Raw genomic sequence first — 14,582 nt, 5'->3', positions numbered from 1 at the left:
CTAGAGATTCACTAATTCAAAGTGATTGCTTTCTCCATACTTTTCCTCTCTTCTCACTTTTTTTTTCTCTCTGTGCAAAATACAGATGCTTTTGAAAGTGTAGCTGAACCACAACCTCCAGCTTTGGCACCTACCGGAACATCTGCTTCTGCAGATCTGTTGGCTGGTAAATGTCTTTAATGCAAACTCCATTCTGTTGCAATTTTTAATTGTAAAATGTATTATTGTTAAATCTACCCAAAAGCTTTTAATAAGATGGGGAAGTTTTCAAACCTCTGTCAGGTGCTATTGGTGTCTTCCCCAGCAGGTATACAGACAGCAGTACAAATATGACAGAGGTTTTACCTCTTTACCTTTCTACTAATAAAAGTGTTTTTATTGCTGTGTGTCTCTTTTGGAAGAGATTTTCCCCTTTAAATGCTAACTTCACCTTGTTGACCAAGTTTCGTGTTACACCCATAGCATAAAGCAGATTGCGACCTTCCCCTACCACCGCCCTCTTACCTGTGGTTTTCTTCTCCCTGCAGACTTGCTTACATGTTTGAATTTGATGCGGCTGTGTGGATTCTTTGAAAAGATCTGTGAATGGGGAAACTACAATTCTAATCTGTTGCCACGGCAGAGGGACTTGTAGTTCTTAATTGAATACAAGTGCAATAATGTTACCACACTTGTAGTACATTAATTCTTCATCCCATCCATGTTACTGAATGTCCATACCTCGGTACAGACATCGATGGAAGGAAGGGTTTGCAGGAGCCAGATCATTGCACCCACAAACCACCAATTACAGTTACAATGCTTTACTGGCTCCAATGCAAAAGAGATTTTATAATAAAACACTTTTTTTTTTTTTAATGAAGTGTGCATTTATTTTTTGTCCAAAAGGTGGAATTTCCCTTTTTAATCCATGTTTCAGTTGAATTGAAAATCTTTCAAGTGTGAGCGTTCATGAATAAAAACCATGACGGGTTCCATCCCCTCTCTACCCCATACAAAGCTAGATGAAAAAAAATACATGTTATCAGGACTTGATCTTTAAGTATATTTACAAAGAACCACAAGAATTTTGGGGCAATACAAGGAACTTGAGGGGGCAAATTTTGGCAAATCTTAAATTTATCAATATATTGTGAAGTCTGATTGACCAGGATATGTTCCACAGCGTGGAAATAAGACAGTTCATGAATTGCATGATTCTCTGCAGATTGGACAAGACTATATCTGTGCCAGCCAGGCCCCTCATCATTTCTAGGTGTGGACATGGTTTAAGTAGAAAGCTTTTACAAGTACAATAAATATGCATGGAAACTATTCCAAAAATACCTTTGCTGAGGCAGCTCGGCTTTCGCTAAATATGGCCCTGTCAATATCTAGCTTGATACATTCCCCTTGTTATGTGATTCAACCATTTCTTTAGTCAAATCTTGGAGGTGCACTTTTGAAGAAAATCTATTTGCACTTACTGAGCGTTCGTCACGTAACGTGGCCAATCTTTCGAGAACCATTGATTGCAAAATGACTGATGGCAAATCTTGTGGAATCACTTTTTATGGGCGAACTGTTGTATATATACTAGTTGATGACTGTTTTTGAGCAATTATAAATGTGCATATTCACATGCCATTCTACTTTTGTTTGTAGGATTTGGGGGATCTTTTATCAGTCCAACTCCTGCACCGATTACTGCAGCACAGAATAACCTCATTCAGAGTGGCTTTGATGCAGCATTTGGAGCCAGTCAGCCTGCTTCTGCCCCTTCCCCTGCTGCAGCTCCGGCTCCTTCAGCCACTGGCAGCTCTTTTGATGCATCAGGTAATGTTTGTTTAAGTAAATTTTTTTTTTTTTTAACCATTCTCTAACCTTCTGTTTTTGTCTAAGGTTACAGTGCATAAATATTGAAGCCGCTAAGTCTGAAACTATGGTTGTGTAACTGTTTTCCTCAGTTTTTATACCAAAAGAATTGACAGATGGCAACTGATTCAGTAATGTCCTACAACGCTTTAATTTGTGTTACGATTGAGCACATATCTCATTCCGAGCACAATTCAGGAAATTGATTATTTCTGCATGAGTCATTGCTTAAATGCTAAGCACCATACTGAATCTGTAGCATACATTGAGTTATTATTTTGCTTTATTACCTGAAAGATGTTTTTGATGTAGTGATCATTTTTGTACATGCTCGCTGTTCCATATTTTCATTGTTGTAGTTTATACCCAAAATTGTAGATTATTTTTATATGGTGTATGACAACGAGTGTGAGTAGCATCCCTGCTGGATGAATGCTGAAATAAGTTAGCTGTACAGAGAATCTATTGTTTTCAATCAAGCTGATCGAAGTCATAGATGTCTGCTAAGATAAAAGTAAACTCAAAGCACAATTGCTGTGCTTTCACTAGGCAGGAAATGCATCTCCCCTCCATACCAATGCTGGAGGGAGCACTGTCACATTTTGCCGGCTCATAGGATCAACAGACAACGTTTATTACATAGTTGTATACCAAAAAAGAACCTTCAAACTTGCTCTGTACATATATTGAACAAACTCATATAAAAACTATAGTGGGACCTCTCTCTGCAAACAGCATTTTTGTCTTGACATAAGTACTAATGTCTTCTCAAATATATCCATGCCACGGTAATAAAAGATGCAACACGGTCTTTCAAAACATCTTTACTATGTTGCAGTATACTCTCAAGCAACAACCCCCGCCCCATTCATCTGCTGGCTACATTCTGCTATGGGCTATTTTAAATTGCTATAGACAAAAGCAGGCTTCCACTTCCCGTTGTTTACATTCACCTGCCAGCTGAGGAATCTAGCCATCAGCCGCAGCAACATGTAAACAGAAAATGGAGTTGGCAACTAAATGCATTTAGTTGCTAACATAATTTTTTAGTGTGCACATCTATCAAGTAAAAAAAAATTGAGGACATGCGTCCTCCTCCCTTTTTTTTTTTTTCACTTCTGGCTGCTTGAATGGCGGATAATGTGGAGTTTACTGTATTTAGCAATGGGCTGTCACCCATATCCACCACTCATCTGTCTGTCTTACTGGTATAGCCATCATTATTTATACTGTAGTTCAGATTTTATTTGAATATCTGCAATATCTGTTCAGCCATTTTCTGTTGCTTGGTATGGCTTTCCTGAAACATGTTGCAGTTTGTTTGTGAATGAGCACTAGACTTGTATCTAGACTTATATTGATTGAATTAAGTTTTAATATGTAGTGCTTTACTAGGAATGTTGATTGTTTATATTATAAAGATAGGAATCAGAGTGGACCCAAGCATTGAATTTGCATGACTACATGCTTAATTTAGTATGACACAATAACATCTCCAGACACTTTTATAAAGTTATAGCATTTTGCTGTGCATGCTGTAGATAGGGTAGTGCACTGCACACAAATGCAAAGCTTTTTTGCAATTGCTGTAACTGCTTTAGGTACCTCTGTGCTGTTGTTTTATTTTTCCGTTTGTTTTGTCATTTATGACACTTTCCATGCTGGGCTGTGCCGCAATATTTCTTTGGTGAGTTTTTTTTTCTAACTTGTAACTAAGCAACCTGTAGTGCATCCCTGGAAAACAGAATGAATGTCCTATGCTATACCGCTGCATGCTTCTTTAGATTGCTTATTCTTTAACATTAACATCTACACTGCATAGACCTATCAATATGGCTGTAAAATGGTGTCTCATTAAATACTCGGATGTGGTAGATGCTAGTAATTTTGGTGGTTTAAACCACACAGTACACTAAATTCATTCCTTTTGGAAAACAAGTTTTTTTTGTAAACCAATCTCCTCTTAATTGTAGGAAGAATGTGAAGATAAACGCACTAGCCTAATATGACTGAGAAATGAGTTCCTGTAATTTTATAATACTATTTCTGTAGCTAAGGTAAAATGGTTAAACCAGTTTTTCTGAGGCATCATGGCAGCACTCAGGGAGCGTTAACCATTGTGTGCTGCCATGAAAATGCACCAGGAAAGATGATTACCAACAGGTAAATATACAATCTTCTGTTTTTTCTGGGGCATCATGGCTAACACTCATTGTGTGCTGCCATGAAAATGCACCAGGAAAGATGATTACCAACAGGTAAATATACAATCTTCTGTTTTTTCTGGGGCATCATGGCTAACACTCATTGTGTGCTGCCATGAAAATGCACCAGGAAAGATGATTACCAACAGGTAAATATACAATCTTCTGTTTTTTCTGGGGCATCATGGCTAACACTCATTGTGTGCTGCCATGAAAATGCACCAGGAAAGATGATTACCAACAGGTAAATATACAATCTTCTGTTTTTTCTGGGGCATCACGGCTAACACTCATTGTGAGCTGCTATGAAAATGCACCAGGAAAGGAGGATTACTTACAATCTTCCATTTTAATCATCAAAGTTAAGTTCAACTAAAAGTTTAAGCGTTTAGATTTTTCATATCTTTTCTTTCTGATATACATCTTATTGCATAGCTCAACTGTGTTTGTTTGTGTTGATGTTTTAATTAGAGGTGCACCGAAATGGAAATTTCAAAACGGAAACAAAACCGAAATAAAAGTGTCAGGCCAAAACCGAACATGGGGTTAAAATAGAAAAAGAGATTGAGGACACAGAGTCCTCAATTTTTTTTTTCTGCAGCCCCTGTTATCAATGAACAGGAACCCTCTATACTGAGTGTTCCTGTTCATTCATAACATGAGGACAGAGTATGTTTACTATAACCACAATCATGAATGAACAGGAGGCGATGTAGATCACTTCCCATTCATTCATAACTGAGGCTATAGTCAACAAGCTATGTCCTCAATTATTTACAAACACTCGGTGATCGCTGAGTGTTTGTACCACTCTCCTTCCTGACAGGCTGCCACAGGAGGCTGAGCGAGCGGAGCTCAGCCTGCTGTGATAGCGCTGGCTGTCTCCGCGCACACTTCTCTCCTCTGATCTGTGACAGGAGGCTGAGCAGTCCGGGGAGGAGAGACACTGGCCGCTCACAGCGATCTCCTCCAGCAGCGCTTGGCCGCCTGTGACAGTTTCTCTCCTCGCCGCTGGGACACAGAGCGGCACCCAGCAGGGAGGAGAGAAGAGTGGATGCACTGCTGTATCGGCCAGAAAATGGCACTTTCGGCATTATATCGGCTGATATAGCGGTGAATCCCTACTTAGAATCGGAAGTACTGTTCTAGGTCCTGGAGACTGTGGACTTAGGATGAAGGCTGTATCCCACCCAGAGCTATACAGAGGTACACATCTTACCTGGGTGACAGACCTCATTATCAGCCGCTGCTGTCTACAGGCTTATATTTATGTGAGCTAATTTGCGCTCGGGGCTCTCTCGCTCTGCTGTGGAAGCCTAACCATACTATGTCCTCAATTATTAACAAACAGCGATCATTGAGTGTTTACATTGGCTCTCCTTCCTGACATGTTGTCAAAGAGAGCTCCGCCTCCTGTGACTGTGTGGGCTGTCTCCGCCCACAACGCTCTGCCGGACTGTGACAGGAGGCTGAGCGGTGTGGGAGGAGAGACGCCGGCTGCTCACAGAGCTCTCCTCCTGCAGCGCTCGGCCGGCTGTCGGTTTCTCTCCTCCTTACTGGGACACAGAGCAGCGCCCAGCGGGGAGGAAAGAAAGCAGAGATGTGCCGCTCTATCGGCAGAAAAATGCACTTGCCAAAAGTGCCATTTTTGGCCGATATGTTTCGGCGGCTGATATATCGGTGCATCCCTAGTTTTAATACAATGTCCTAAACGCAGTGAAATATTGTATTGCTTATAAATGAATACTTTTTACAGAGCTCAGTAAAAGTAGAAAGTAGAGAATGTTAAAAAATATTTTTATTTTTAGCAGCAAATGTAATTGTATAAAGTTGGACTGCTGTGATTGTTCTCATTATACTTCCACTAATACTGTTTTAGGTCTCTAATCTCTCGTTTTTCTTTTCACTTTAGTATTTGATGGCTTAGGAGATCTTCTTATGCCCACTATGACTCCATCTCAGACCCCATCATCTCCACTCACATCAGCAAATAATATCGGCGGCTCCGGCAAAGGTCTCGGCAGTGACCTTGATTCCTCTCTTGCAAGCTTAGTTGGTAGTAAGTAGGAATTTTTTCCACTAAATAAACTTTTTGAGCAACACTTTTTTGCCAATTGATAGCACAGTGCTGCTGCCCAGTTTTTCTGATTGCTAGATCTCAACTAATCTACTATTTACTTTTTTAGATCTTGGAATTTCTAGCACCCCTGGTAAAAAGTAAGTACTTGAGAGTATATTTTGCAAATTCAGTCCACAACATTGTTGAAGTGTAGAGAATATATTTAGTTAAACCATGGATACATGCAGATCAAAACTGCAAATGCATCTGTTTAGGGATCGTAGCAATACAACCTCTTCTTCCTTCAGAAATGTTGCAATGACCCGTGTATGGTCAAAGCCCTCAGATAATTCTCTGGTAGGTTTAACTGATTTCTGACTTGTTATGCTAGTTTTATCATCTTCCCAGAAAATAACTTTTTTATGCAGGGTATAAGTCACATTCAACTGAACCTGTTATGCAATGCTGACTTATATAAGCCATTCCCTGCAGTATATATTTGGACTGCTACTTTACAGAAAGCCATATTACATTTGTGGCCAAAATATTTATAGCTTTTACATAGAAATGGTAACTGAAAAGGTCACTTGCGTGTTTCTCATGGAATGCCAACCTTCCATAAGGAGAAGAATACAGAGCTATTCTGAAAGACATTACAATCTTTATGCATTCCAAAATGTATTTAAAACAAACGCTAATAGATGGTTGTTGATTTAAAGGAGAACTATGGGGTCAGTGTTTTTCCCCATAGTTCTCCTTAGGGTAACGGGAGGACACAAACTGGCGTCCTCCCGTTACCCTAAGCTCAGTATACCGCGAGCTACAGCTCGCGGTATACTGAGACGCCGCAGCGGATCCCGACGTAGATGACGGGATTCGCCCAGCTGCGTGAGTGACAGCTGGCTCTGCCTATCTAGAGGCAGAGCCAGCTGTACCCGCCCCCTCCCCCGTCCGTTCCGCCAGTCAGCGCTGGCAGATCGGAGAGGGGAATCCAGCCCCTCCCCCTGTCACGGCAGAGAGCCGTGACAGGATCGAGAGGCGAGCGAACCCGGTATGTGTTCGCTCACCTCCCGATCTACTGAGCCGACCTGTGACAGTCTCATTGTCACAGGTCGGCTAGAACTATGAGGTGAGTGAAAAGCACTCACCTCATAGTTCTTCTTTAATGACAGTGGTATTATACTAAAATGCCTTATGGATGCACTCCAATTACACTATAGCTACATTACTCCGGACAGACTTTTGCGCCTTCAAATTGTGTTTTATGTAATTGGACAGATTCCCATGCATGATGGAACTAAACAGTGGCGGTTGGGACAACTTAAAATTATTTTTGTTGTTTGCAGATAGGACAATATATGTGTTGCTTGCAGATAGGAAAACAATTTTTAAAAAATGTATTCCATAAACAACCTGCTTGTGACAAAGGATGTTATGCGCAAAATATTTTCATATTCTTTAGGGGAGACCTTCTGTGGAATGCAGGAGAAAAAAAACTCACAGGTGGTGCCAACTGGCAGCCAAAGGTAGCTCCAGCAACATGGGCAACTGGTGGCTCATCAACTGCTCCTATGGTAATTCATGTCTGGATTTTGTATTAATTTTTTTAATATTTTTTTTAATTTTTGTTTGACATTTATTTTTTTTTGTTTTGTATAGAGTAGGGAAGATTTTTAACTTTTCTTTTAATATGTTGCGCTCTATGATTCAAATGGGTATATTGTCTTTGCTCCCTGTTTGGGAGCAAGCAGAATTGTTACCACTGGGACAGAGAGATTCACACAGCAATACAAACCAGAGAGCTTCCATTATACCCCTCTTCTAACAAAAATGTGTTTTTTCTGGTTTTTGTTCTCGTTGGAGAGATGTCCCTTCATGATTTTTCCATGATTTATGAGAATTTGCTTTCTAGATATTCTCTGAAGATGTTCTTCAGGAAATGTGACATTCACAAATTATTCACTGCTGGTAAATCTTCCTGGTGCAAATACTTTATATTACAGGGAATGATTACCATCTGTTAATGTTTGGTGTAATATGCCCCATAGGACTTTGAGCCCAAGACCTGCAAAATCTTTACTGTTTTTTTTTTTTCTTTCTTTTTTTGGTTTATTAGTTGGGTTACATTTGTCTATCGACTGATGTTTATCCAAGCATCTTTAAATTTACTTACAGTTGCACGTATGCGGCGTAGCAGGGACTGACCTGCATTTACTCACCTACGCAAAATAGCTGTGATAACTAATAAAAGAACAATTCATCAGGTTATTGTGAGGCGAGCAAAAAGAATGATTGTCTCTGGTCTACCACACATCTAATACAGCATTGTCTTTTTTTTTTTTTTTTTAAACAGAATAAAGATGTACTAAAAACTTGCAACCATTTACTCGCACATATTTACTGTTCTACAATTATCAGTCTTTTCTTTTTCTGAACAAAACAAATGCTTTTAAATGCATTTTCAAAAATCTAACTTTTACTTTTCTCTATAAATAATAAAATTTATCTAGTTTGTTTTATTTATTTCTTAAGCAAGGATCTGCTCCTCCAGCAAGTGGGGGAGCCTCATCAGCAAGTACTGCACCAGGTGCTCAGCCAGCAGCGGCAGCAGCAACTGGGTTTGGTCTAGTAAGTACTTTGATTGTTCAAGTATACTTTTAAACTTTGGTCATTAGGGAACTATTATCTTGCTACTATCTACTGATGGACCTTTTGTAAGTTGATTTTAACCGCTTTCCGGGAAGTTTTTCATGTTGTGAGGCAGGACCAGTAGGTTTGTACACCATACTGAAAGCATGCAGGAGTTGCACAAAATAATAAAAAAATGACTATATATTAATATAAAGAAGAATTAAAGAGAAGGACCATGTTTCATTATCAGAACAGCATTAGTCCTCTTAGGAATGCAGTTGTAAATGTTCTAAACTAGCAGGCTTTTGTGTGAACTTTCAAGAAGATGTCTCCAAGTAATGAGGAAGATGGAAATCTACATTATACAATGAGTTCCAAAACCTTCTATAAAGGCCATTATTGGGGATGGGGACCCTGCATTGGGCATCCTTACCCAATGATTGATTGCAGCAGAGATACTAAATTGGCTGGCTGCATTGCATTTTATTATGGGTGTATAAATCTAATTTGTACCCTGCGCTCCAGATCTTTCTATTAATGTTTAGATCTGGTGGTTGGAAGATCATGGAAGGTGTTTGACTTCATGTTTCATAAAACCTGTCTTAAAGTGTATTTCCACTTTTGCAATTAAACTAGAGAAAACCCCTCTTATATGTTTGCTATGTGCATCTATTCATACAGTACATAACAATACGGATGATTCCAGGTTTTGTTTTTTTTTAAAACCTTCAAATTGATCTGTTCTTATAGAAAGACTTAAGCCCTTGGTCGGTGGGGCTTAAGTCTTTCTATAAGAACCAACAGCAGCACCAACCAAAATTCGATGTGTGTACCCGCCTTTAGGATGGACATTTTGAGGAATGTGTTTCTTTCATTAACTTCCTTAACATTCAATAGAGCAGCCCCTCACCCATCACAACCCCTCCTAACATTACTAAAGAAGAAGGCAACTGGACTTGCGGTATTTTTCTTGAAGACGTTTCACTGGTCATCCAACCAGCTTTCTCAATTCAGAATGACTTGTACAAAAATTATCTGGGAATAAATATGGTGAATGTTGCTCCAATCCACATAACATGTGGATGTTATGAGCTCAAAGCTCATAAATGGGCTCATTTGCCATAATATTATTTACAGCCATTGTTGGCTCTTTTAGCCTATAATTGCTGGAAAAAATAGTCCATGACAAATAACTATAGGCTTAAAAAGGGAAAAATAAATGTATTTTTCGAACTGTTAACCATGGTGGGGAATCTGTATTGGTACAGCCATTTTGTGGGAGTCATTAGGTCCAATAATTGCTCTGCATGGTTCTATAACAGTCAAGGGGTCACATTACAGGACCAGGTGCCCTTTAGGGTACATGAAGTATTTTTTCCACATTCTGGAATAAAACTTTAGTCAAAACTTCTTAGTTTTGGATATAATGAGATCAGTTCAGTTATAGAAAGCTTAGTGCTCCTTTTAAGATTTTATTGCTGTCGGGGTCTGGTAAGAAGCCCTGCCCCTCTACATCCAAACTGGGACACTCCGTTGTGATCATACACTGCTGTATTCACTTAAAGGAGAACTATGGGGTTTGGGCTTTTCCCCATAGTTCTCCTTAGGGTAACGGGAGGACACAAACTAGCTTCCTCCCGTCACCCTGAGCTCAGTATACCGCAAGCTACAGCTCGCGTTATACTGAGATGCTGCAGGAATCGGAGTGGGGAATCCAGCCACTCCCCTGTCACGGCAGAGAGCTGTGACAGGATCGAGAAGTGAGCGAACGCCGGTATGTGTTCGCTCACTTCCCGATCTACTGAGCCGACCTGTGACAGTCTCATTGTCACAGGTCGGCTAGAACTATGAGGTGAGTGAAAAGCACTCACCTCATTGTTCTCCTTTAACTATATAACAATGAAGTGCCACACTTGAAATATTGAAATAAAATATTGAAAACAAAAAATTAATACAGGATGCAAACATGAGTTTGATTCCATACCGTCTGTCCCTAATTAAATCTTCATAGTTCCAACCTCCCCCCGTACAAAACCGGCATGGAGGGGGGCTGAGTCGCGTCTCCGATTTAATATAGCTGTGTGTAAATGTAAACTTTAGTTCTGAAAACATGTTTTTTTTTCAGCATAGCAGCATGCATTGAGTTAGTAAACATGTGCAAAGGACCCTAATGCTCCACTTACTGGCTGAGAATGTATATAGAAAATAATTATTTGCAATGGTTTACAGTACACTTACCTGACTAAACCCATTTTAATTTTGAGCATAACCAAGACAGTGTCGTATAGATTTAAAAAACTATATTAGGATATTGAAAAACTATACGTTCCTTTTGGTAAGATCTACTACTTTCATGTTTTGCACTTTTCTCTAGGCTTCATCTGGGACAGGGGTACCAATGATGCCCCAACAACCAATGATGTATGGTCAGCCTATGATAAGGCCGTCATTTGCTGGAGCTTCTGCTCCTGGTGCTCCGGTAAGGTTCTGTTTGTAAAGTGTATGCTTTGTCTCTGTGTTTATTTTGCAACATTAATAGTGTTAATAACTCAGTTTTAACTTGCCATTGTTTTGGATTTGCAGCTGTCTCCAAGTATGACTCCTGCTTCACAGAGCCCCAAAAAACCCCCAACAAAGGATCCCTTAGCAGATCTTAACATTAAAGACTTCTTGTAAACTTGTAAGGTAATTGCTTTATATCTATATTTCTGGACTTTTACAATGGTGACCTATTTTTTAAATGGTGGAGTTGCCGATGTGGTGCCACGCAGTCATGCCACTGATGATTTCTATGACAGTCCTTACAGTCTTAACCTCCAAAAGTCAGCCCCACTCCATAGATCTTTACCAAAATCAAGAGTGTTTATTCATAAAAACGGTTACACATTGTGGTACAAAAATCCCATGTATAATCCGCCTCTTAACGTGTTTCAGCATTCAATCTTTTAATGTTGAGGCATTCAAGGCAACGGTGAGCCTTTTGCCCAGCACCTGGTTTGTGATCGAGCTGATAGGTGGATGATGGAATATGAAGTGGTTTTTTTTTCTCCTTTGAATGGCCTTTACACTGTTTAGCTCAGCTCTGGAGTTATTTGCATAGGTGTGCCTTTTAGAGTAAAATAAAAGAATTCTGTGCTCCTACCCTCTCTAAATTAAAACCTGAACAGCACCTGAGTGGTCCATTTCCCCGCAATCCACGCACCAGATTTGGTGGACCATATATAAATAATGGTCAAATACTGTATAGCCCAATTGCTGATTTATACACTCCAGAATTCTCCACAACTCAGCTCAATATTACGGTTTGTCTCCGGCCATACAGATGTATATGGATAGCTCAATTATACACGAAAATTGGATCACTCCCTACCTCCGTCCAAATCATAACATTTATATATATATTGCTCTAGAATAGCTCAAGGGAAAAAGCATATCAGAAAATTTCATAGTGTAAAACCATAACTTTATTAAAAATGAAATTAAGAACATTTATATTGACGGGTGCAAAATCGCACCATATGCACGCTCATACAGCAAACCGCCGCAATGGCTCACACACTTCATTGTTTGTGTAATGATGAACAGCATGTACCCGACATGTTTTGTCATAGACTTCTTCATGCGTAATAATGCATTTTTGTTTTGAATATGCCTCTATAAACCAACTCCAGGTTTAGGGTCCTGGGTATGCAAGGTGGTTTTTGTTTTGTTTTTTTAACTTGATGGGAATTATTATTTTTTCAACCTGAATAACAATGTAAAGAAGTAAATACAGCTTTACTTATTAGAACCATGTTCCATTGACTTGATTAGATTTTGTATAGGTTATTTAGCTGTTTGTGCTTTTATAATGCAATAGAAGACAAGGAGAGGTTTGTTTGCCGACTGCACTCTGTTTTATCATCTTTGAGGGATAATCCAGTTTAAACAAAAGTAAATAAACGGGTTGATTTAGTTAAGTCTAAGCTCCACTGTCTGCCAGTAATATGGAAGAAGTGGTCCTATTCCCCTATCTGCACTTTTGAGCTTGGTGGAGTACTAGGAGGACAGAAGACTTTGCATTTTACAGTACTACAATGAACCCTACAGTGGCAATAATTAAGGGAAATCCAAAGAGACAAACTTGGTTTGAATACCATGCCACCCCCTCCAAGCATTTCCAGTCTCATTGGTGACACACTGGTTGTGCGTCTACCTACTAGGGATGGCTTGATAAGTGGAAGGCATCCATGTAAGTGGATAGAAGCAGTGGTTCATGGTTTAGTTTAGTTTAGTTTTTGGGACAGTGTGTGGAAGGGTTAGACCCTTTTGAGGGAGATTTACCTCCTTGGTGTCCTCATGATCATGGTCAATTGGGCAGAAAGCAAAAAAAAATGACACTGGTCCCCAGGACAGGAGGTAAGGAAAACCTTCCAATGGGGTCACCAATATCAGGAACATTTAATTTAACTTGTCACCTCTCTGGGGCAGGAAGTAAAGTGAACGGCAGGGAGAAAAAAATAATAATAATTTTAACATTCTCTACTGCTTCCAAAACAAACAAAATTGTGGTATTATTTAAATTTAAAATCCTTCTGAAATTCCAATAGGAAAGTATGATCTTGCTGCTATATGTGAAATACTCACAATACTAATAAATTCTTTTATCACCCTAGATGCTGTTTTTTTGACATGAGAAATGCGAGTTTGGAGCCTTTGAAGAACAGATTGCTGCTCAGAGTTTCTAAGTGAGCCACCAGTACCAAACCCAGTGCTTAGATTTATCTCTTCTGAAACGCGTAGCACAGCTGTGAAAGTAACCATTAGGATTGTGTATTAACCTTAGCAGTTACCCGCTAGTATTTATCATATATTTTGTTTTCTGTTTTATTTCATTTTTGTGTAGCTGGATTTTCTGTGGTTTTTCCGGTTTTCCATGAGTAAGTTTTCCCATGCCTTCTAATGCTTTTCTGGTCCTACCTGGTGGGGGCAGAACACGCAGCTGTTTGTGTGCTGAGCAGTCTTGAGCGATGTGTCTGTGTTTTATGAACGTTTTGATGTATATAATGTTTGGACATCCTCTGTTTCTTCTATCGAATATGAAATATTGTATGATCACACCAGAAAAACACTCCAATACAAACCTTTGTTTTGTGTCTGCGTGAGAACTACCCACAGGACTATCAATTGTGAAAGCAAACTGTTTTTGTGGTACTTTATATGCTTATTTATAATTTGAAAGGAATTGGAAACATTCTCCACATATTTAGATATGTACTCCTATGACTATAAATCATATCAGAAATATATTTATCTTTTTGTTGTTTTTAAATATACGTATATATATTAATTTATTTTATTTTTTTGGCAGCAAAACTAGCATACTCATCCATTTTGAAAAAAATGCACTTAACTATATATTGCAGTTACAGCAGGATGACTAGGTTTATGTGGAGTGTTTCTTGTCAAAGAATACAAACTTACATGTTTTTTTCACATTTTAAGTTTTATTGTACAATCATGTTTTGTGTTCATTTTAGCATGTTTTTTTTTTCTCTGAGTTTGTGAGTAGTTTTTGTACGGTTTGTGGCTGCACTTCATGCAGATCTCCTTGGTCTGCCTCTCTGTACATAATTTGTTTTTTTGTTTATTTTTTTCCACACACAACTTTTGTGCTGACAGCTTGGCTTTAAGGTTTTGGTGCATACAAATAAGGTCACTGTTGATCAGTGTTACAAGTGGCTTGGCAGCTGTCTTTAAGAGTTCATTGGATAGGGACGATGTTCACCTGTTGTAAGTCTTTAAATTTAATTATTTAATTGGTGGTTGTATCTGAATTTACTGTGGGGATAATA

The 14,582-nt window shown here is 39.1% G+C and overlaps 1 protein-coding gene across 8 annotated transcripts in view; it reads left to right on the top strand.

Annotated features, from left to right (window-relative positions):
• The window catches only part of SNAP91 (synaptosome associated protein 91), a 100,156-nt gene extending 86,177 nt beyond the window's left edge, over positions 1-13,979 (top strand). For 7 of the 8 annotated variants that reach the window (XM_018560872.1, XM_018560873.1, XM_018560876.1 and 4 more), the window contains 9 exons: positions 86-166; positions 1,645-1,815; positions 5,971-6,117; positions 6,245-6,275; positions 7,580-7,691; positions 8,650-8,745; positions 11,123-11,227; positions 11,332-11,433; positions 13,404-13,979. In XM_018560872.1, coding sequence (XP_018416374.1) covers positions 86-166; positions 1,645-1,815; positions 5,971-6,117; positions 6,245-6,275; positions 7,580-7,691; positions 8,650-8,745; positions 11,123-11,227; positions 11,332-11,424 — 836 coding nt within the window. In that variant the 3' untranslated portion in view covers positions 11,425-11,433; positions 13,404-13,979. The remainder of the gene's footprint in view (positions 1-85; positions 167-1,644; positions 1,816-5,970; positions 6,118-6,244; positions 6,276-7,579; positions 7,692-8,649; positions 8,746-11,122; positions 11,228-11,331; positions 11,434-13,403) is intronic. The other variant, XM_018560874.1, reaches the window with a different exon arrangement.
• Positions 13,980-14,582: the final 603 nt, after the last annotated feature.

The sequence above is a fragment of the Nanorana parkeri genome, unplaced genomic scaffold (genome assembly GCF_000935625.1).
Source record: "Nanorana parkeri isolate BGI_ZX_2015 unplaced genomic scaffold, ASM93562v1 scaffold483, whole genome shotgun sequence".
NCBI classification, from domain to species: Eukaryota; Metazoa; Chordata; class Amphibia; order Anura; family Dicroglossidae; genus Nanorana; species Nanorana parkeri.
This window is presented reverse-complemented; position numbering and strand designations above follow the sequence as displayed.